We start from the raw sequence: 23,641 nt of genomic DNA on the forward strand, positions 1-23,641 counted from the left end.
GCTTACAAAAAACATTTAGCTGAGTAAGCCTTCAGAAACTGAAGGATTGACAATTTTTACTACACACATCACTTCTCCCCTCTGCTTAGGTGTAAGGGAGCTGACCCAAGACAGAAGAGGACGGGCAAATTATCTTTTCATGCCACTCAATTGCTGAATGGCTTGACAAGCCACGTATTTGCCACCAAACAGCTAGCAAGCACTGGGCAGTAAGGGAAAAGATGTTTGCAGATGGGGTGCCACTCAAGCTCCTCTATCCTTCAGGATGATTACCTAGAGAACCATGTTTGCAAGGCAGACTCCCAGACCATGACCCTCAAGCCAAAAATGGAGGCCTGCTCAGTTATATTCATTTCCCTGCCACACTGTGTACTTTGACTTAGTAAAAAGTTCCCAAAAGTTCTGGTAAATGTTCCTCATTTTTTCCCCTCAAAAGCCTGAACATGACAAATTCTTGATTTATTCCTACGGTGGCAATGCAAATTCACCAAGAGCCGTGGGAGAAGTCAGTCAAGAAAGCATGAATAAACACATTCCATACGAATCTCACTGCCCAAATAAGAAAATCCCAGGATTAAAAACAAGCCAAATGCTCAGACTGCTCGTACAGCTTTCCAATGCCAGCCCATTTTCAAGTAAGAAGTTTAAAAAAGTATTATCAACCAGAAAGGAACACAGTCGTAAACAGTACTAAATCTTCTCAAAGTTGTCACACTGGGCCAGAAGGGAAAATATAGTGGCTAAACTCTTCAAAGCCTCCAACCTACATAGCTAAGGATTCCCAAGCACATCTTATAAATCTGTTACACAACAATTCACTACTGCATGGGTTTCCTGAAACTGGCCTAAAATCACAAGTCTCAATTGACTATAAATTCTATTTCCCAAACTGCTCACAGTGGCCTCTGTGATGGGACTCCTGGTGGCATCTCCAGCCTCATTCCGTAGCTCACGCCCCTCTGCTCCAGTCACACACACCTTCTCTACATTCCCTGTACATGTCCTGTGCATTATCACCTCAGGACCTTTGCATATGCTCTTCGTCTAACTGGAACAGTCTGCCCCCAGATCTGGGCAAACTGGCTCCTCCTCATCCTTCCAAACTCAGCTCCTGTGTGCCCTGCCCTCCAATCACCAAGAGGCTTTCCTTAACCAGGAAAGTGGTAGCTTCTCCCCTAGACATTCCCAGCAGCTTTATCTCAACCATCTCTTATTGGTCTTCTTGATACTTACACTACCCAAGATCTTATATTTTATGTCTTTCTTGTCGCTCACCTCCCCATCCCAACCACTGTCCAAACTCTGAATACATCCTGGCTTCATCCACACCTGCTCCCCCTCCTCGATCAGGGAGCAGCACCAACATCCATTGAGCCAAGAACAGAGTCTGCATTAGCCTTCCATCCGTTCCCTCCCACACCATGTCGAAAGGCAGAGACCAGTCACCAGACCAGGCAAGCATCAGCTTCAGCTTTAAGAAATCCACATCCTCCTGAAACCCTGCCCCAGACAATACCCACTCTCAGGGAAGAAATTTCTCCACAATCCCCTTGCTACCAGCCCCTGACACCCAGCATCCATGCCACTCTCAGTGGATGACTGTTCTAATCACAGTAATTCTTCAGTCCAGCCTCATCCAGGGGCCCTCCAAGGCTATAGAACAATGACCAAATGACAGCACAATGGACCTGGGCTCTGCCCGGTTGCTAAGCACACCACACCCTGTCTACCTGCCAACCCTTCCATCATCCTTCCAGGTACACTTGGAGGGCTCCTCCACACAGAGGCCAGTCCCTGACCTCTCCAGCAGGGTGAGCAGATTCACCAGCAGGCCCCAGGGGACATTTCCATCTATCAGCATCAACAGGTACATTGCACAACACACACGTCTGTCTCCCAGGGTCCCCAAGGTCAAGGACCATCTTCCTTCACCATCGGTCCCACTGTCCAGAACAATGACATACCCAGAGCAGGCCACTCAGTGAACATTTGCTACTCAGGTTCCAGTGTTCATGGAGACTTCAGTCTACTTGATGGTTTTCAAACTATGGGCCATGGGCCAAACCCATCATGCTGCTTATTATGCTGTTGCTCTGTTATAGCTGTATTAAGATGTCCTTTACCTACTGCAAGTTTCTAGTCTGTTTTTAGTAAGTTTTCCAAGAACATAGACATGCTTGTTCATTTCATCTTTGTGGCTGCTTTCCTGCTAGGACAGCAGACTCTAGCGGTTGCAGCAGAGACCATCTAGGCTGCTAAACCAAAAATACTTTCTGGTCCTTTATAGGAAAAGTTTGCTTATCCCTCATCTACCTGGGAAAGCCGGGGATACTCAGGACAAGACCAACCAGCCAACCAAGTAAAAGAGGATTTAAGGGCTCCAAGTGCCAAAAAATATATAACCATAGCTCTTGAATAGAATGGGTAAGAGGTAGACAGGGGAAGCTCCCCCTGAGGTGGTAACATGTGCACCGAGCCTGGGGATCTGCCACGATCCAGGAAAAAGCATATTCCAGGAGAGGAACCATCAAGCACAAAGCCATGAAGCAAGATCAAGCCCGGCATTTCAGTCGCAGCCCAGAAGAAAAAAGCACCGTCAGAAGGGGGAGAAATGGGGTTTAATGAAAGAACTCTTTACCAGCAAGGGATGGTGACTGATGAGGACCTGGCACTACTGGGAAGCCCCCATGCCACACTCCTATGGGACCAACAATCAAAGGGAGGCAATAGTATCTGGAACTGAGACTGACATGGTCAGGCAACTAAGGACCTGTGGTCTCCAGGACAGGAATACAGCCACCACCAAGCTGAGGCCTGGTAAGGGGGGAGCCAGAGAAATAAATGCCCCCGCTTTGCCTTCCTCATGCCCCCACCTCCCATCCACCAAGCACCCCAACCCCCCCCTGGAAGGGGAGGGGCAGAGGAGCCCAGGTGCCCTTCCTGAAGTACAGAACAAGGTAGAAAAGAATGGACATTAAATCTAGAGGGGAAGACGATATCTATATGGCAACCTCTATACATCTGATGGTAAAAATGTAGCTCCACAGGCCATCAGTGGAGAGAATTTGAACCACGTGGGATGATTAGAGGTACCAGGTAGATGTACTCTTAGAAAAAAAAAGGTTATGGGAATGGAAGGTGAAGTTCTTACTGCTGCTCTATCAAAAAAGCAATCAGGATGTACCTCGATCAGCTGTAATGTGTCAACATTCCTGAGAAGAACCAGGAAAGGAAAATTTGGGTATCTCAAAATCACACACACATTAACTGCTCCCTCTGCATGGTCAGAAATAAAAGCATTCAGGAGCACCTGGGTGGCTCAGGGTGTTAATCGTCTGTCTTCTGCTCAGGTCCTGATCCCAGGGGGTCCAGAGATCGAGCCCCACATCATGTTGCCTGCTCAGCTAGGAGCTGCTCCCCCCTCTGCCTCTGCTCCCCACTCGTGCTTGCTCCACTAATAAATATTTTTTTTTAAAGCATCCAAGTTTCTTTTTTTTTTTTTTTATGATAGTCACACAGAGAGAGAGAGAGAAAGGCAGAGACATAGGCAGAGGGAGAAGGAGGCTCCATGCACCGGGAGCCTGACGTGGGATTCGATCCCGGGTCTCCAGGATCGAGCCCTGGGCCAAAGGCAGGTGCTAAACCACTGTGCCACCCAGGGATCCCAGCATCCAAGTTTCTACTACCTGTGACCCCAAAGAGAAAGCCTACCATCTTCCTTTCCCCAGTGATGTTGTAGAAAGAACTAAGGAATAGCACAGCACTTTTATCACTAAGTTATTATTTTAAGTGCTCAATAAATAGTAGCTGTTAGTAAAATTTGACTGTTTTGCTTAAAACCCCCATGTACTTTTCCCAGTTTTTCATTAAGATACAATTCACAATTCATTCTTTGAAAGCATTTAGTGCCAAAGTTCATAAATACGCCCAAGTATAATGAGCCATCAGCACTCATTCCAGAACATTTTCATCCCCTCAAAAAGAAACCGCATATCCATGAGCAATCATTCCCAACTGCTCCCCCCACCCACCAGCCATCTACTATCTGTCTCCACAAATTTGCCTGTTCTGGATACAACCTGTACATGGAATCATAATAGCTCAGAGTTCCTATTACATACTTTGTTTGCAACATTTTTCTGACTAGGACTTCAAAGTTGGTGGGCTGGGCTGGTCAGCAGGACACCTAAGCTGTGTAACTGCTATGTAACTCAGGAGGCAGAAGCAGAGGCTGAAATGGGTTGTGAATCCAAACCAGGTGAAGGTCAAGTATTCTCCTACCAAGCAAGTTTCTTCATGTTAAGACTTGACACTCACTCCTGGGATGGCCACCTACAGCATGAACACGGTGAAGAAGGGACATGAGGTGATCTTTAGGGGGTGGCAGGACGGTCAACTCAACCAATGCCTCAGCATCACGAGCAGGCCTGCCCATCAGGACAAGTTCGGTGCTCCTCCTGGTTCTCACCAGGCTCGTAATCCCCACGTGGCCTTAGAACCATTTGTTAGGATGTTTGGCTGCTCTACCTTTTCTGGAAAGGGCCTTCCTTAGGGTTCAAATAGGCAGGAAAGGTAAAGAACAGATCTTTCCTGAAGAACCAACTCTGATTAGAAGTGGAAGCCTAGACATGGGATTGAGAAGATTCTGTGTCTATGTCAAAGTGTGCAGGGACTGAAGACTCCCGTCTGCCACGAGCGAGGGATGCCAGAGCAGCAACAAGCTACTTGTTCCTTCATCCCTCCTAAGACGTGCGTCCAGGGCAATGAGGCTAGTACCTTTGAGGTGTGAGCACCCTGGTCAGTAGGGTCTCTTATCCTCCTACTGGTGAAGTTACTTACCTTCTTGAATTAACATTCCACTGTGGTTCTGAGGAGATGCAGTTTCCAGTTGGGGAAAATTCATCATCTTTATAAGGATACAAGTTTAGTCAGAAACATCTGAAGCCAAAGCCTAGCACATGAAGTGGCTGGGGTTCTCGAAATCCTCTTATATCTGCTCCATGCTGGGCCCTCGGATCACTAGGAATTAATTAGCTCTCACCTCTGTTCAGAAAAGTGGTCAAACCCACAGTGAGCTGAGCCACTGTCTCTGGACAGGTGGGGAATGCCATCAGCTCCCTGTAATACTCTACAGGCTCTGCCAGGACCTGGGAATTAGGCACAATTGGGGATTAACTTGGCATGGAGTCATCAGAGCACTTATAGAGATGCCAACCACACTTGGAAGCCAAAGCAGCCCTGTTGGACCTGGCAGAGGTCATCTGGCCACTTTGTTCTAACTGCTAAGATAACGAACAAGAGGTGCTCTCTACTGACACCCCCAAGAGTCTCCCTGCCAGGAGGGCTACTCTGAACAAGCAGCACGTGTGGCCAATCCCATCCTCTACCCATTCAACTGAACTCTACAAACGAAGATTTTTGTTTGGAGTTGGGGGTCAATGTCAAAGACAACTTCCTGGGCATTCACTGGTGGAGATCACAATATCATGGCCAAAAGCCATGCATGGAGCATGAGGCTAAGGGCTCAGTTCATTTCATCCTCACACCCCCACGTTACAGATGAAGGAACAGGCTCAAAGGTACCCCAGGTCACACAGCACAAAGTAAAGGACCAGGACTCCACCAGGTCAGTCAGACTTGAGCACACATGACATCATGCCTATGGGCACAGGTCCCTTCCTTGCATCACTGTCACCAGCACAACAGGGAAGGCCACAGGGCTTGTGACCCCTTACTCTCTCTCTCCATGCTGGTGTGGCCTCTCCAGCAGGGCAACCCAAGTTCTGGGTCTTCTCCCCCCCAGGGATCTTAGCACCCAACCAGTCCAGTCGACCCTTTTCTTTTCCACCAACGCATAGCACCAATCTCCAGGCAAAGGCCACTGGAGGGGTCTGGTGTCCCACACCAGATCTTCCACTGTACCTGTTAGGGACGTACCTGGGCTCACCTCGTTCTTGGGCTCTCAGAAAGATGAACATTCAGGAGCTCTTAGCTGTTCCTCCCAAAGGCTTAGCTAAATTGTGTGTTCTGCTGAATTCACCAACTTAACACAATATTTTTCCATCAACATGATGTACAGAATATTTCCAAGCAGTCACAGGCACATAATTACACTGTCACCAGCTTCCCACCAAATCTACTTCCTCCTGGGATAGTTTTCTCTTCTGATCGGCACAGGTGTAATAGGCACCAGAGTGGCCTTGCAGTGGGAAGGGGTTGTCAGGTGGCACCAGCAGGATGGGGACATCCAGCAGAGTGTGTCACAGGTGCAAGGAGAGGGGTGGAGGGGAGTGCAGGGAGAAAGAGACCAAGTTTTACTCAAGATACACTTACTCCTCAAATACTCCAGATTCCTAACATCTATTGTGTTAGGTGCAGGGTTCAGGCCTGAACAGCCAGACAATACAAACACCATGTCCCCCCTCTCTCATGGAAGTCCAAGTCCAGTAGGAGACAGACTATCATCAGAGAGGCCCCCAAATATGTAATTATAAACCAGAGTCAGGGCTATGAAGAAAACCCTGCTAGAATCTACAAAAGAATACCCTGACCCATCTCAAGGATCTCCGAGGATGGGAGAGCATAGCTCCCCCCATCAAAGCCCTCAGGCCTAGAGGATCAGATTCCACTTCTAAAAGTAAACGTTTTCTCTCCTTCTGAAGGACTACAGTAAGCCTGCTGCCAAATCCCCCCCCACCCTAAAATCTATATCATTCCAGTGTTCTCTAATTTTTAAAGAAGAGCAAAAGAGAGAGCCAAGCTCCCAATAACTTAGATGTCAAAATCTGCAAAAAATAAAAAAGGACTCCACGTCTAATTGTTCTTAATGCTTTAATAGAACATTCCCCGATAAAACAGCTCCCAGCAGTTTAACCTTCAAAGCGAGAGGAAACTGTCTCCATAACTCAGACTGGAAGAAGGTAAAAGAACAGAACTGGAACACATCAGACAAATTGCCTCCTGTTTTTCTTCAATTTAAAGCTCCACAATTTGTCTTCCTGTCACAATGTCTTGCTACATAAAACTTTCTGAGAAAGCTGCATTCTCAAGTTCCCCGTGAAGATTCGGGGAAAAACGGTACAGGGAGATAGGCAACAGAGGCTCTTGGCCTGCGTCGTACATCCCAGGAGACTGGCCGAGAGACTTAGACCGGCAACAAGATGAAGGTTCAGGACCAGAGGCTATTATGGAACTGAGACAATGTGGGAGGCAGCCCGTTTTAAACCACCGTTAGTGTGGACCATGAGCAGCCAGGGCCGGGACAAAAACACAGCACCTAAGAGACCCACTGCGACCATGACACAGGGGTAACGCCATCCTGATGGCCGTGAAAAGGGAAATCAAGGGGACTCGACAACAGAGTCAGGTGGCAGACAGAGGTTCAAACCCCAGCCCCACCCACTGCATAGATGTGGGACCTTGGGCAACCTGCCTCCCCCAGCACATCCCCCTTTAAACTGGGAGCTGCAGGACACAACTCACTGACCGCTGTGAGGAATAACTGAGCTGGTAGGAGACCAAACAATCCATGGTGCAGAGAGAACACTTCTAAAATGGGTAAAAGTTATTCAGCCACGTTCCACCCCTAATTAACAGGCAGCACGTGTTCAGGGACCTATGGGTGCACACCACACTCATTCACCTCCCGGGCAGACACAGTCCTCAGTAATGCTGCTGCAAACAGACCTCAGCCTGTGTGCAAGCGACTAAAGAGCCCAAAGAAGGCCTTGCTGCCTGCTGCTTTGGAGAAGCCGGTTCACCCTATTTGATGCATGAGTAACTTGAGGCTCAGGGAAGGGATGCACTCAGGGTTGCGCAGCACAGACAAGACAGGATTTCCAGATAGCTCTACTCAGAACCCTAGGGCCCAACCCATCAGGCTACAGTCTCCTCTCCAGATACTATGAGGCAAAACCTTGAGATGACCGCCTGCAGGGGTCCTGACCTGCCATCTATAAACCAGTTTCCTGCACTGTATGTGGGGGCTGAGGACTCAAATATGCATTTGGGACCTCCTCTTAACAGGAAAGAGTTACAGAAACCAAAGAGTCTACATGGGTTATCTACAAAGTATTATTATGTAAGCAGTAACCATCACAAGGCATAGCTGCTTCTGAGAGCCTTAACCACCTGTGCCAGTATTATGATTACAAAAGGAGGGGGGTGTCCTGGGTGGCTCAGTGGTTCAGCATCTGCCTTTGGCTAAGGTCATGATCTCGGGATCCTGGGATGACTCCTGCATCGGGCTCCCTGCCAGGGGCCTGCGTTTCCCTCTGCCTGTGTCTCTGCCTCTCTGGAAAATAGATAAAGCCTTTAAAAGAGGGGGAAAGGCTTCTCCCTACAAGAGGGGTGTGCTCCAGGCACCCCGGCCACACAGTGCAGACAAGCTGTACTGTATAACCATCCACTCACATAACAAGAACTAGAAGGGATTAATAGAATAGGTCTGGAGGAGAGGGTGGGGGAAGCATGCTGAGACAAGGCTGCCCTCTCTTCAGAGATCAGGAGGGGGAGCAGCCATGACAAGTCCCAAGGGTATGATGCCCCAGGCAGAAGAAACAAAGATCCCCACAGGGAAGCAAGGAGGCACAGGTCAGATCGTGCAGGGCCTGCAGGCCATGGTCAAGAGTGAAGATCCCCTCCCAATGCAGAGCATCTTAATCATGAGGAGGACATGAGCAGATTTCTACTTCTAAAAGTAAAATCCAAACAGATTCAACTGAAGCCACTGTAAGAACTTGAAACAAAGATCTGTGATGATAGATGATACCAAGAGATCACTGCTAATTGTATTAAAGGGGATAACAGCATTGCATACTGTTAGGTTTTTCACGAGTCCTTACCTGTAAGAGATTCATATAAAACCAATTTCACAGGTGATCTAATACCTAGCATTTGAAGCATTCCAGTGAAACACCAAGCAGTTAGTGTGAAGGGACAGGCAAAACAAGACTGACAAAATGTTAGGAACTGCTAAGGCTGGGTGGTGGGTTAGATTATTTCTATATATTTGGAAAATACCATAATAAAACAATTAAATAAGAAACATGGGCAAACAGATATTAAGTTTCACTCTGTAGCCAGGTGGCAGAGAAGGACAGAGCCATCTTGGTCTCATTAGGTCCTTGGAAAGCCAAGGTCACAACCTAATTAGCAACCAACCTGGGCAGAAAACCCAGGTCACACCCCTCTGATGCCCACCATCCCTGTGCATCTGTCTGCTAGAAGACCACATCTCTTGCCCAGTTGAGCAATTTTCAAGTCAGATAAAGGAGTCAAAAGATTAGCCTCAATCTGTACAGATGAACCCAAATCACATGCTGTGATCACCCCAGTGACCCAGGGACAACCTCCTCCCTAGTGGACTGGGGGCCTACTCATGTTCTGACACAGCAATTACAAAGGGATACAGGTTCATACACCCAACATGGAGATGTGATCACTGGGCAGTAGCAAGCTCGTTAGCTGAGGTTTCAGGCTATCATCGCCACAGGGCTTCATGGTTTCCATGCTGCTTCACTTGCCAAAAGCCCTTCCACTAGGAAGGATGCTCAGGCCTGAAGAAAACCTCACAGTGAAAACACTGGTGGCAAGGACCCAGGTGGGGTATGGTCTTCTGCTCTAGGAGCTATTCAAGTACCTCCACTTACAGCCTGTTTATCCTCCCCTCACCCCAGGGAACCAAGGCTGCTGGGCAGACAGAGCCTAATCCAAGTGTGGAGCAACCAGCATCACACCCCTCAGTGTTGATCCCACCATGGTCTCACGGCACCATCTTCTCTCTGGAATCACCACCCTACTTAGATGCAGCAGCCACCACCTCTTACCTGAATGGCTCCGGCTTACACTCAGTCCTCCGGTCTGGGAGAGAGAATGGTCCACAGAACAGACCTGATTAAGTACTCTCCTGCCTAAGGGGCTTTGCTAGCTCTCCACCATTTACAGAACCAGGGCCAAACGCATTGGAGCCTTTGGAATTATCCTCAGGCCTTTCTTCCGGACCCTTCCTCAGTCATGCCCCAAATACACCCTGGACTCCAGGGCTCTGGATTGCAGCCATGTCGAGCTACCTGAATCTTCCTCAACATACCATCCAAATGGTCCTCTCTCGCCCTTGCACAGACTCTTCTCTCTGCCTACCATACCCTTCTGTGAGCTTCTGGAACTCAGAAACCACGTTTTTGTCAGCCTTGGATCCCTGGGCATCTGGAAACCATAACTGATTAAGATGGTGATCAAGACATGGGAAGAATCCTTCAATCCTCACCATCACCAATGAAAAAGCTCTTTATTACCCCCTTTTATGGATTATTTTTAATTAAAGTTCACAGAAGTAAAGTTAAAGTGTGATGCCCAACATCACACAGCTAGCGTAGCAAGCAAATGCTTAGGACAGGGATTTGAACCAAGATCTTCCTGACTCAAAAGCCATTCTGGGGCACCTGAGTGGCTCAGTCAGATGAACGTCTAACTCCTGGTGTCAGCTCAGCTCATGATCTCAGGGTCCTGAGATCAAACCCCACATTAGGCTCCCAGCTCAGCAGGGGATCTGCTTCCCCTCTCTCTCCCTCTGCCCCTTCCCACCACCTGCATGCACAGCACTCTCTCAATCTCTAAATCTTTAAGAAGAAAGAAAAAAAAAGGGCACCTGAGTGCTCAGTCCATTAAGCAACTGCCTTTTTGTCAAATAAATAAAAATCTTAAAAAAAAAAAAAAAAAGCCACTCTGCTCATCACCATGGGGGTAAGTGAATCTACCAATGACCACAAAATAGAACCTCATCTTTCTCATAACAAAAGTGACTTTTCCCTCTGAGAGTGGACTATGCTCAAGGCATTGAACACAGACCACTTTGTGCCTTTCAAAATACCAAAATACCAATTCTTCCCTTCTGCTGTCCTGTTTGGGATGATGAGATACCCAACTAAAAACAAAAAAAATCTCAGCATTCCTAACAGAGTAAATTCAGGCCACATAAGTGAAAAACTGTTTTGAGAGAGTGGGGATAATCTCCTTAAAAGAGGTCAGCACAGGGGCACCTGGGTGGCTTGGTCAGTTAAGTATCTGACTCTCGATTTCAGCTCAGGTAATGATCTCAGGGTCATGGTACAGAGCCCCACATCAAACTCTGCACACAGCAAAGAGTCTACTTGGGACTCTGTCTCTCCCTCTGCCCCTCCCCACCCCATGCTCTCTATATAAAATCTTTTAAAACTTAAAAAAAGTCAGCACAAACTGTTTTTTCCTCCTCCTCTGCTTCATCCTTCCTGCTGCTTAGAATGCAGATGTGATAGCTGGGTAGCTTTCTTAGACCACAAAAGGACATTAGAAGATAAGCTCAATGCAGCAGAGCAACAACGTAGACGTGACTGACCAATACACATTTGTTCCTTCAAGACCCCTCCAGGCTTTGATACATGTCAGGCATTGCACAGGTCCCTGAAACAGACCTGAGAGCAATGCAGCCCTGTAAGGTTTGTGATCTAAGAAAAAAAAGTCAGCAACAGCTAACATAGTAACATTCTAGAAGCAGCCAAATGTCATGGGGTGGGAGGGCGGTGAGGGAGGAGAAAAAGAGCAAATAAGGGAGACCGAGAACACAGGGAAGAGAGATGGCACTAGGAAACCGCACAGACAGGGGAGTCAATGAAGAGAAAAACAAGACCTAAAGACGCCATTAACTTGAGTCCTGGTGAACACCCCCTGGGCAACAGCCCCAGAGAGTGGGGAAGAGATGCAGAGGCCTGGTGTGGATTCAGATCCATGGAACAGAAACAAGGCACAACTGGACTCAAAAGCAAACCTCTTCCCCCCCCCCCCCCCCCCCCCCCCCCCCCCCCCCCCGTGAACATTTTCAAATGGCCTCTTTGGGTGGCGTGGTTCACAAGGGGTTTTACTACAGCTCAGTAGGTGGCGTTCCAGGATCCCCACCCCACACAGCTCCACTCTCAGGAAGGCTGCATTTGAAGAAAGGGTTCTTGGGCTTAAAAGGTTTTCATGATACTGGTTAGGCCATAGGAACCATGTGATGGCAAGTAAGCATCTCAGGCATCTGTGCAGTGTCTTTGGCACCCAGTATAAACTCTGAACTTTCATTTGTTCATCGAGCAAATAAACTTCGCAAACTTCCCAAATCCCTCAGTTTGACAGTTGTCTCTCCTGAAACTGCATTTCTGCTGCTGCCAAGAATATCTCCCCTCCACTGAGCTTCCTGTTGCTCCCCCCCTCCCCGGCTCCAGAATAACAAGAAGTTGCTTGGTGGTGATGTCACTGCCACTGTCACCGCCTGCAGGGCATTCACATGCTGGCTATATTTAAGACCCAGGCTTCATGTTCAGTGACATGGAAATTGCCACCTTGCAAACCATACCGGAAAGGCAAGGTTCGAAAATTTTTCTACGAATAACCAGCTTACAAAATCTGCCTCTCCCAGGGCCAAGGGGAAAAGCCAAGGTGTTAAACTGAGCAATGGGTTCCAGCTTCTGGGATCAGCCAGGTCCAAATGGTTCATCTCAACCACTTCTCTCAAGTAGCACAAATGCTCACTCCAGATAGCGTGCTCTCTCTTCCAAATGTTCTTTCCCCAGCTCTCCAGTCTTTAGTTTGCCCTCAAAACTGTTATTTACTCCTCCAGACTGCTCTACCCACTTCTCATTAGGAAGGAAGAAAAAAAAAAAAAAAACAGCAAATGGAGCATTAATGAATGGTACACACACCATAACCCTCCCCCTACCGGGGATAATTATCATAACCTTTTAATCAGAGTTGTATCGTATTTATTGGTTTGGGTAATTTTTTTTGGGGGGGGGTAATTTTTTTTATCTCCTGCTCCTGTGCTCTGATGGGGAAAGTGATGAGCTGCAACAATATTTCAGATACAACCTTCTCCCTGTTCCCTCAGCAGCTGCAGATTTTTCGCATCTTGATGAACCACCCAAATCCATGTTTGGTGCACATTTTGCAGGGAACATCTGGCAGTGACTACTAATGGCTCTAACGCTTAACCATTCAACGTGGGCACGTGTTTCAAAACGCAGATGTTCGTGCAAATATACCTTGCTGCTTACTCCCCCTAAAAATTTTAGTCCATCAACAAAACCTGAGTCTTTGATTGGATTCTGGAAACAGAGAAAACAAACAAGCACACGGCTTTCTCCCTTGTATGTGACTGCTGTAACAGATGCCATGATGCTCCTGATCTTCTCTTCCTGTTCATGGTATTCATACAAAATATCTAGGAAACTCACATGGATCACATAATTCTAGAAGGGGCAGGAAGGAACTTATATGGCTCTCCACTTTTCATGGTGTCTGAGAAGGTACTTCCATAATTTGAGGTTCAAATGTTAACACATTTGGCTTTTCCATTTTTCTGTCTGAGGGAGAGAGGATCCCCAGGTCTCTACTCCCTAAAGTAAAAATCATCCAGGAAATCATCCATATTAAGGACACCTTCACTTTCCACACTCGCAAAAGCAGGAGTCAAGGGGGTGATGAAGGGTGAAGAAACCTGCTCCAATGCTGTTGGGTGGGTCCTTCTGCCTCACCCTGGAGCCAGAGCAACCCCTAAGTTGGGCCGTTAAAAGATTCATATCCTTTGCCCTGTGATCCTGCTCTTGCCAGGATGTACAGAGGAAAGAAGTTCACAGAGGGGAAAATGAGTGACAGACACAAGGATAACATCTCAGCCTGCATCCACCATGTCAGAAAACTAGCCCAAAACCAACCCATGTGGAAACCACAAAGTCACCCGTGAGGTCCTTCTCCTCCTTCAGAACGGACAGAGGAAGGCCCTCCACATACCACCATAGGGCTATCAGGTGACACCTCTTTCTTGGAAAGAATTTTGGCAATATGGATCAAGAGCTTTTACAGATCTAGAATTTTTTTAAGTCCTTAATCTAAAGAGCTTTACCAAAAAATGTTCATGGAAATCCTGCCCCCAAAGGGGGGTGGGGAGTGGAGAGAAAAGGTTAAGGAAAGGATGTGAGAAACAAGGACACAGCCCAACACAAAATCCCACATGACCTTTGAAAAGGATATCCACAGATGGGAATAACGAGAGGAAATGTTCATGGTGGGATGCTAATTGCTTTTCAAAGCAGATAAACTTACAGATTCAGAGTGATCTGAATTATGTAAAATGAATGTATACATAAAATGAACTGGAATAAAATACCTCATAAATAATAAATATAACACATCAATGGTAATTGTGTCCAGGGGATTTTCTTCTTTAAACTACTCTTATTCTCAGACTTAAGGATTGCAATTTGTACATTTTATATTCCCGGGGGAAGGCTCTCTAAACATAATTTGAAAACTACATAGAAACACAAGAAAACATCATTAAAAAATTGCATGCACACACTGATGGTGGTAGATATAAAAACTGTACTTAAATGGACTAAGGGGAAATAATCATACTAGGGTTGGGAGATTGGGATGCTCTGTTCCATTGCAGGTTACTTTTACAACATAAAGGTCTTTAAAAAAAAAAAAAAGAAAAGAAAAGAAAAGAAAAAGCACAGAAAGACGAGCTTTCTCCAAAACTCTCCAGCTGACTGCCCTGGAATTCCACATGCATACATCTGAACATGAGAGCATCCAATTCAATGTCAGGTGAGCAAATCAACCTGCAAGATGGGCACGTGCTAATACCTCATATGCAGTCCATTCAAGACCCATCAAAAATAAGTCTGCATGGTTTTCCTTGTTAGCTTAAAAGTATCATCAAAAGGGGCGCCTGTGTGGTGCAATCAGACAGGTGTCAGACTCTTGATTTTGGCTCAGATGGGGATCTCAGGGTCATGAGATCAAGCCCTATGTTGGGTTCCATGCTCAATGTGGAGTCTGCTTAAGACATGTTCTCTTCCTCTGCCCCTCCCCCACCCCATCTCTCTAAAATAAAATCAGTCTTTGAAAAAAATATATTGGGGTGCCTGGATGTGTACCATCAGTTAATAAGCACCTGACTCCTGATTTCAGTTCAGATCTGATCTCAGGGTCATGGGATGGAGCCCCATATCAGACTCCATGCTCAGCACTGAGTCTGCTTGAGTTTCTCCCTGTCCTTCTTCCCCTTGTGCTATATCTCAAGTAAATAAATAAATCTTTAAAAAAAATAAATAAAGCAAAAGCAAAAATGACAAATGTTAATGGTGCTAGTTCTCATAGTGGATCATAGTATTCGTTTTTTCAAACTAGCAAACAAAACTAATTCCCAACTTGACTAAGAAAAAAAAAATAAGTGCCTTCAAACTTTCTATAAGCTCAGGGGGTCTCAGAGAACTTCACCTTTTCAGATCCTTGCTACTCAGTGTGGGTCAGGAAGCCGACGCATCAGCATCACCAGAGCTAGCAAGAAACACCTGCTATTGGCCCTGCCCAGCCCTGCTGAAACAGTTTGAGGTCCCCATGACCACCAGGTGCACTTGGTGGAGACATTCAAGTTTGAGGAGTGCTGCTCTAAACCACCGAATCTCAGCCTTGGCTGCACACTCGAATTACTGGAGCAGTTGGGGTTTCACTTCCAGGGATTCTGATTTAATTGGTCTAGAGGGGCAGCCTGCACAGTTGGTGTGCGGTTGGGTTTTTTTGGTGGGGGGGGGGGGGAGGAGTTGGACACAGTTTCAAAAGCTCCCCTGGTAAATGTAATATATATCGAAGTCTAAGTGAGGCATTTAGCTCTTCAACCCAAAGAATTCTTTATTAGAAAGTTAGTTACATCTGAGCAACAGCAGGCTAGATTAACTCCAGAAAATGACTCTTTGCAAGCTTGGATGGAAGAATAATTTACTTCCACGAAACCAGTAACAAGCACGGCTGGCTTTTACTAAGTACTTACTCAGGGCACTCACTGTGCTTAGCACTTTTCATGCATTATCTCTTCGACAGCATCTATAAGGGAGAGATGATTATCCCAGTTTTCTAGATGAAAGGCATTAGGGGTACAATTACCACCAGAATCTCTCATCTCAAAGTGGCAGAAGCACTTGGATGGCCCTCAGAGTGACCTTCTCCTTCACCTCACCCTAGTCCTGACCTTAAGAGGCAGAGCTCAAATCCAAGGCTTACCCCATATATCATTACATAATACTTTCTTCCAAGAAGGGGCAACTAGAGCATAAGGAATGGCCAGCCAAAAGGTTAAAATCTTTGTTTATATATAGCTCACCCCTCTCGATTTTCATACCTATGGGTCAGAGTCAGCTCTGTCTTGACTCTGTCTCTGATTGACTAAGCTTAACACAGAGTAGATGTTTGATGAGTGACTCAACAAATGAGCCCATGAGTACTAACCATCCTTCACTGACTGTGGGTAGCATTCAACTTCAGGAACTGGGCTCCCTCTAAGCCATCCTGTCTCCCGCCCTGACACATATGTTTTCTACTCCTCCTTGTCCCACAACATGCACTCCCCTCTCCGTGGCTGCTCTGGTATAAGTCATAAAGGACCTGTCAGCTGCTGACAAAGACCCACTGAAGAATGACGAAGAACATAACTCATTCGGCTAATGAGACTCAGTCCAAGAGCCAGTGACCTTGGGGAAAGCAAGTGTCGTGTCCAAGGGGAAGTGAGGGGCCAGGAGTACCAGAGTAGGCTGGGACACACAGTGGGAGCTCTCAACAGAGAAATCTTTGTGGTCAGGGTTTAGTCCTTAGCCAAACCCTCTCAGAGACCAAAGCAACTGAAAATGGGCCAGAAGGCTCCTGAATACCCAATTCTGATGGCCTAGTTCTCAAATCTTGTTGAAAATGAGAATTAGTGGGGAAGAGCAAAGGCAAGGACTCTCACTGGGAAACATCACTGCCTCCTAGAGGTGTGAACATAGGCATTTCAAAAGCTCCCAGGGGACTCATGTTTGGCAAAGTCTAAGCAATGCAAAAGTATGGAGATGCTTTTGGCCATCATCGGGATGACAGGGTGCTGCTAGCATTTATCCAGTCGGGCCAAGGCAGGCCTGGATCCCCCATCATACTTTCAATCGTCATAGGACCCTTCGTGTAGGTGCCAAGTTTGTTTCTAGTCTGACTACAATCTAGTTCATTTAAAATACACACAACATACTGGTTTTTTACCCTAGAATTCACCCACGCTCTACTTTCATTTTCTGTTCTTATAATCAAGGCCTTTAAGATCTTCTTACTGCCTTTAATCCAAACTCATGCATTATAAGTAGGTGCAAGCACTTAACTGCATCATGTTTTCCAGCAAAGCCATACCTGGCCAATATATATTGAAATCTACTTTTTATTATAAATTACTTTCCTTTTTTTTCTCCTTCATAGCAGTTAGGGTGTTACACTCATTATTTTGCTTTTTTTTTTCATTATTTTAATAATTAGTTCTATAGGTAAGTTATAGCAGCTACGCATTTCATTTCAGTATAGTAAAGGGGACCTTATCCAAATTCCACCCCCAAATATTTTTATTATCCTAAAAAAGGAATACAGACTCCTCTAGAGCCTGAGAACTACACATCCACATGATTCAGTGCTTATCAATGAGGTCCAATTATTATTGGACATTAAGACCCAAACAAGGCAAGACAGAAACGAGGACATACAGCCCATGTTTGACCTTCTCACCTATGACCATTGGACTCAGGATGAAAACCATCATCAATGCCTTTAGATGGAAACTTAAAAGAGATTTACTGTCCTTTTTCACTAGAAGCATACTCCTCCTTTTTCTCTAATTTAAAAATAAAAGGCAGACACTGAGATTTAAAGCTTTCATGGAAAGTCAGTAAAGGTCTCCAGGGGTCCAGATGGAATGATGGGAGTGGGGCACCTAGCACCTTACCCAACCTTCCCTTACTGATTGTGCAGTACAGTTCTGTCTCACATGCAGGACAGAAAGAACACTGGGAGGAACTGAAGGTCAAGTGAAGGCCAGTGACCAAAGGCTCTAAGATGCTCACTGCAAGAGAAAGCTAGGACAACGGAGAGACCTACATGCTCTTGTCTGGCCTCAGCATCAGGCACCCACAGCCAATGTACCAGCTAAGAAATCAGGGGACAGCCACTGAACATTTATGATGAGCCTGGAGATCTCCTGAAGGCTTTAGGAGCATTAGCTCCTATAATCTTCCCCACAAACCTAAGAGAAGTATAACAGGCATGATTTATCTGCCTGCCTCGGAGACCTGGCGAGATAGCCAATCATGGCCTTCTGCTCACTCCCGGCCACAATATGCCCAGTGAAGAGTCTAAGAGACTATATATGGACATCATCAGGAGAAAGTCTCCTCTCTTTGGATCTTACACAAGGCTCGGTGCCATCAGAGGTCACTTTGCTGCTAGGTGCAGAGGCCCTACCCAAGAAGGACACAAAGAGCCAAGAGCAGAGGAGAGGGAGCACTGACCTCACTGGAGAGCCCAGGTCCAGGAACACCTGAATAGAGTGACCAGTCCCACCAACACCAAATTGCCCTGTTGACCACAGCTAATTTGGATTGGGTTTCTACAGCCAAAAGCTTATTAACATTAGTTCAGATTATTATGCACCAGTGCACAACCAGGGAAAGGAAGATGTAAGAAATTGCTAGGTGACCCAGCCAGGACCAGAGTCACTGTGCTGCTTCCTTAGCCAAGGGTTAGACACAGCCCTTGCAAGCCAGCACTCAGGACACACCACACAACATCCTTTTTGTCCTCTCACAGGAAGTATGGGGAGGAGCCCATGCTACCCACTGTCTTTTAAATTTTCAACAGAGGAGAAACCAGAGGCTCAGAAGGACGAAAGAAATGGCACCATCATACAACCAACATATTCTTGTTTGCACACTAAAGTGCCTCAACAGGAGATAAAATTGTGACCAAGAGTATTAGTAAGGCCAGTCCCAACAGGCGACAGGAAGCAAAGCCCTTTAGCTGGGCTCTGTGGAACCACCCACTGGGTGCTCTTCAGGACAGGCTCTTCACTCTTCATGAATCACGGCCAGCCACACATCTATTTGTGAACCTAACAGGTTGATGGTTGAGGGAGCAATGTTGCCTAGGCACAAAGGAAACAACTTGCTCCAACCCCCTATTATCCAAACAAAGAAGTCTGGTTAGTTAGGACTCAGGATTGTAACAGAGAACATCAGTCACAAACTGATTCAAATAACTGAAGGAAGTAATTAGTTCATACAACTGGTAAGTCTAGATAAATAACAGCTTCAGGAAAGACTAGATCCAAGAGCTTAAGGTGTATCATTAGAACCTGCCTGTTTCTCTCTCCCTCCATCTCTCCATGGTGTTACCATTTGGGGTCAGGATCTTCCCACATAGCAGCAAAGACTGATGCCAACAATGCCTGTCTTACATCCTATCCTCTCAAGAATGCCATAACTGGCTCTTAACAAATCAACTTGGCCACATGACCTTCTGTGATCCAATCACAGTGACCAAGAAATAGAACAAGCTGACTATCCAGACCTGATTACCTGCCCTACTCTGGAGACCAGTTAGGCAGTGGTAGGGTCAGTCCCACCAAATCACACAGAACAGGAAGGAAGAACCACTCACCAAGAAAGACTGGGATAGTGTCTGCCCCAGGAAGAAAGAATCCTGGTGGTGATGGTGGGCAGGCTCCAAACTGACCCCCAATGATCCCTGCCACTTGGTAAGCACATCCATGTGTAGATCCCTCCTACACTAAATCAGGGTTGATCTGTGGGACAACAGGAAACAGGGAAAGTAATAGGTTTTCATTCCCAAGATTAGGTTGTAAAAGAATGACACCATGTCTTGCATGTTGAGTGTGTTCTCTTGCTCTTAAATTACTCACACTCCAGGAAACCTGCTACTGTGCTGTGAGCCACCCTACTGGTAGAGGCCCATATGGCAGGGAATGGAGACCTCTTACAAGAGCCTTAGGAGTAAGCTTGTAAGTAGACCCTCCACAGGGGCACATGGTGACTCAAGTCAGTTAAGCATCGGACTCTTGATTTCAGCTGGGGTTGTGGAATTGTACCCCACATTACGCTACACACTCAGCAGGGAGTCTGCTTGGGATTCTCTCATTCTTCCTCTGCTCCTCTTGTGCACACAGGTGTGCTCTCTCAAATACATTAAAAAAAAAAGATCGTCCAGGCCTAATCAAGCCTTCAAATGACTACACCCTCATGGTCAACTCTGAGAACCACCCAGCTGAGCCACTCCCTGATTTCTAAGCCCCAGAATTGTGGAGGATCATGAACATGTATTTTCAACTACCAGACTTTGAAATAAATTTGTTACAAAGCAAAAGCTAAGTAATAAAATCAACAAAAAACAGGGGAACCCTGGGTGGCGCAGCAGTTTGGCACCTGCCTTTGGCCCAGGGCGCGATCCTGGAGACCCGGGATCGAATCCCATATCGGGCTCCCGGTGCATGGAGCCTGCTTCTCCCTCTGCCTATGTCTCTGCCTCTCTCTCTCTCTCTCTATCATAAATAAATAAAAATTAAAAAAAAGAAAAAAACAACAACAACAACAAAAAAAAAACAGAAAACATCCTAGCAATAATCCAATTACCCTGCTCACTTGCTTCTCTCAAAGGTAGTTCGCATGTAAAGGCCTTCTTTCTGTGAACACCTGACTCCTAGCTTCAGTTTTCTTAATTCAGTAGGAAATAATCCTTTAGGGAGGGAGACTCACAGGCCTAGAATTGCTATGGACACTAATGCCTCCACCCTGGGACTGAGCAGCCAGTTAGGGCCATGAAAGCACTGAGCTGGTTACACAATTTTGTTCTTGCCTGAGCCAGGACAGCACCAAAAGAAAGCCATCAATTTTGAGCAAAAAGGAAGGTGATAAAAAGCTGATTTTTTCCTACAGTGTTTCAGTTTTACAACATTCAGAGCCAGTATAGCACACACGTACAAACACACACAGCATATTCCCATACTCACTGCAAAAAATAATTTCACTTTTTAGGGTCTGAAATAGCCTAGCATTTAATTGTTTCTGCACCATTGCCAAATTAAAATTCAGGTTTTGATTAGATAAGGTTTCTTAGTAATATAATTATTGTACTCAGGAAAAAAAGATTATGATAATTAACATTTATTGAGCACTTATGAAGCACATTGACTGAGCCAACACACAGTCTCTCACTTTATCCTGCAACAACTGTGAGGTCCAGGATTTTTTTTAACCTCCTCTTACAGTTAAGGAAACAAGGAAGTCACTTGCTCAAGCTCATACAATAATGCAGCAGCAAAGCCATGATTCAACTCCCACAGGCCAACGCTGGAATCCGTGCCACCAACTACTAGACTAAACCACCTCCATTGTGACACCTGCCACCTGAACACAAGAGGACATGAGAACAGAACAGCCCCAGTGCAAGCACGTAGTCAACCGCACCCCAGGCTCACAAGCAACAACTGACCACACACCTCTACCATCCGGCAACACTGATAGCTCTCCTTCTGGGGCAAGGAGCAGTAAGAGAGTTCCAACAACTAACAGAGGAACTCTCTGGAACAGGTCAGCAGTTGGGCTGTATCAAAACACATCCTGGGGATCCCTGGGTGGCTCAGCAGTTTAGTGCCTGCCTTCAGCCCAGGACATGATCCTGGAGCCTCAGGATCGAGTCCTGAATCGGGCTCCCTGCATGGAGCCTGCTTCTCCCTCTGCCTCTCTCTCTCTCTCTCTCTCTCTGTCTCTCATGAAAAAATAAAATCTTTAAAAAAAAAAAAAAAAAAAAAACCTCACACATCCAGCTGTTCCATTTGCGTCCTTGTTGTCTCCTGCTTAACTGTGTGCAATTTCATAGGTGTTCCTTCTGCAAACTTTCAGGCACCTTCAACTCTTAGCTACCCACTGTTCAAATGGGGTTAAACCACCCGGGTTGCCCAGCGGTTTAGCACTGCCTTCGGCCCAGGGTGTGATCCTGGAGACCCAGGATCGAGTACAGAGCCTGCTTCTCCTCTGCCTGTGACTCTGCCCCTCTCTCTCTCTCTCTCTCTCTCTGTGTGTGTCTCATGAATAAATAAATAAAATCTTTAAAATAAAGACTGCTTAGGAAATTAGGTTCATCTATTCCATTCATGATCTACAATTCCCCCAGAATTATCCTATATTAAACACACTAACTATAAAATACACTCAACTGCTCATGTCCAGAGCCTCACGCCCTTTTGAATTTTGTCCTTTCTGGTGCAGATCATCATCCTATTTCCTCAACAAGGAAATGAACACTTGCTGATGTTCAATCACCCAGAGATGCATAATCTGCCAGCAACAGAGTGGGGACTCAAAGCTAAGCAGACCCCTAATACAACCCCCAGATGACCATGAATAGCAGAACCAGAGTGTTTACAGACTTCAGCCTTTATCATAAACACAATTATATGACAGAACCCTGGCATGGCCAAGGCAAAATGGTGGTCCAGTGGAGAAAATGCCAAGTACTGTGCCTGTCATTGTCCTTCAACTGCCTGATGCATTGAGATGCATCATGAGGTCTTGAGAGGTTATTTTCAAGTATGAAGAAAGCAGAGTTCTAATTAAAAATAGATCATTGTGCCAACTTTCGAGAACATATACGTAACAATTCCATTAGTGCCACACACATCACAGGGCAGAACCAGGGCAGTAATGCTGCTATGAATGACAGGACTCTGGACTCCCTGCACATCCACAGGACATCATCTCCTGGCCTTTCCCCAAGATTTATTCTTTCCAGAGGGTGAGCAGAGGCACAAGCAGGAGGAGGGGCAGAAGGAGTGAGCATCTCAAGCAGGCTGTCTCCTGAGCGCAGAGACCAACACAGGCTGAGATCAAGAGTTGGCTGCGTAACTGACTGAGACCCAGGAGCCCCATCCTGGTCTCATTTTAAAGTAGCTTTAGGGGAGGCTGGGTGGCTCAGTGGTTGAGCATCTGCCTTTGGCTCAGGGCATGATCCAGTCCCACATCAGGCCCCCTACAGGTAGCCTGCTTCTCCCTCTGCCTAGGTCTTTGCCTCTGTCTCTCACGAATGAATAAATAAATAAAACCTTTAAAAATAAGTAAATATGGGACGCCTGGGTGGCTCAGGGATTGAGCGTCTGCTTTCAGCTCAGGGAGTGATCCTGGAGTTCCAGGATGGAGTCCCACATTGGGCTCCCTACCTGAAGCCTGCTTCTTGCTCTCCCTGTGTCTCTGCTTCTCTCTGGGTGTCTCTCATGAATTAATAAGTATAATCTTAATAAATAAATAAATAAATAATAAAGCAGCTTTAAAGAACCACTGATAAACTGTTTATCCTACCTAACAGGAAAGAACTCAAATGTCCAACAAATGGGAATTATTTTAATGTGGTACATTAGCTCAATGCAATGCCATATCTGGGCATATAAAAGCCACTAACATAAAATATAAGTGCTTCAGAGAAGCAGACTAAGAAATGACAGTTATAGATTTTAAGTGCAGTACATAAAAATGTTTGCATGTGAACAAATTCAGGAAAATCCACATTTTTATGGGACTTGAGATTGTGAGCTTTCCTTAATAAGATATAAACTAAATCACAGGAAAGGAAATAAAATGGCTTTTCACTAAGAACACACTCAACTGTACTCTTCATTAGGAAGTTGCAGATGCAAACCATTATGCCAATGCCACTTTTCACCTTACCAGGTTACATTACCAGGGACCCAGAAATGGGGCCTGACCTCTGTAGG

The 23,641-nt window shown here is 46.1% G+C and overlaps 1 protein-coding gene across 9 annotated transcripts in view; it reads right to left on the minus strand.

Moving 5' to 3' along the window:
• SNX29 (sorting nexin 29) overlaps positions 1-23,641 on the minus strand; it is a 528,683-nt gene that overhangs the window by 375,677 nt on the left and 129,365 nt on the right. The window contains exon 14 of one of the 9 annotated variants that reach the window (XM_038540332.1): positions 15,848-15,900. The exons of the other annotated variants lie outside the window; for them this stretch is intronic. Coding sequence (XP_038396260.1) covers positions 15,876-15,900 — 25 coding nt within the window. The 3' untranslated portion in view covers positions 15,848-15,875. The remainder of the gene's footprint in view (positions 1-15,847; positions 15,901-23,641) is intronic. 9 annotated transcript variants of the gene reach the window in all.

Source organism: Canis lupus, chromosome 6 (assembly GCF_011100685.1).
Source record: "Canis lupus familiaris isolate Mischka breed German Shepherd chromosome 6, alternate assembly UU_Cfam_GSD_1.0, whole genome shotgun sequence".
NCBI lineage: Eukaryota > Metazoa > Chordata > Mammalia > Carnivora > Canidae > Canis > Canis lupus.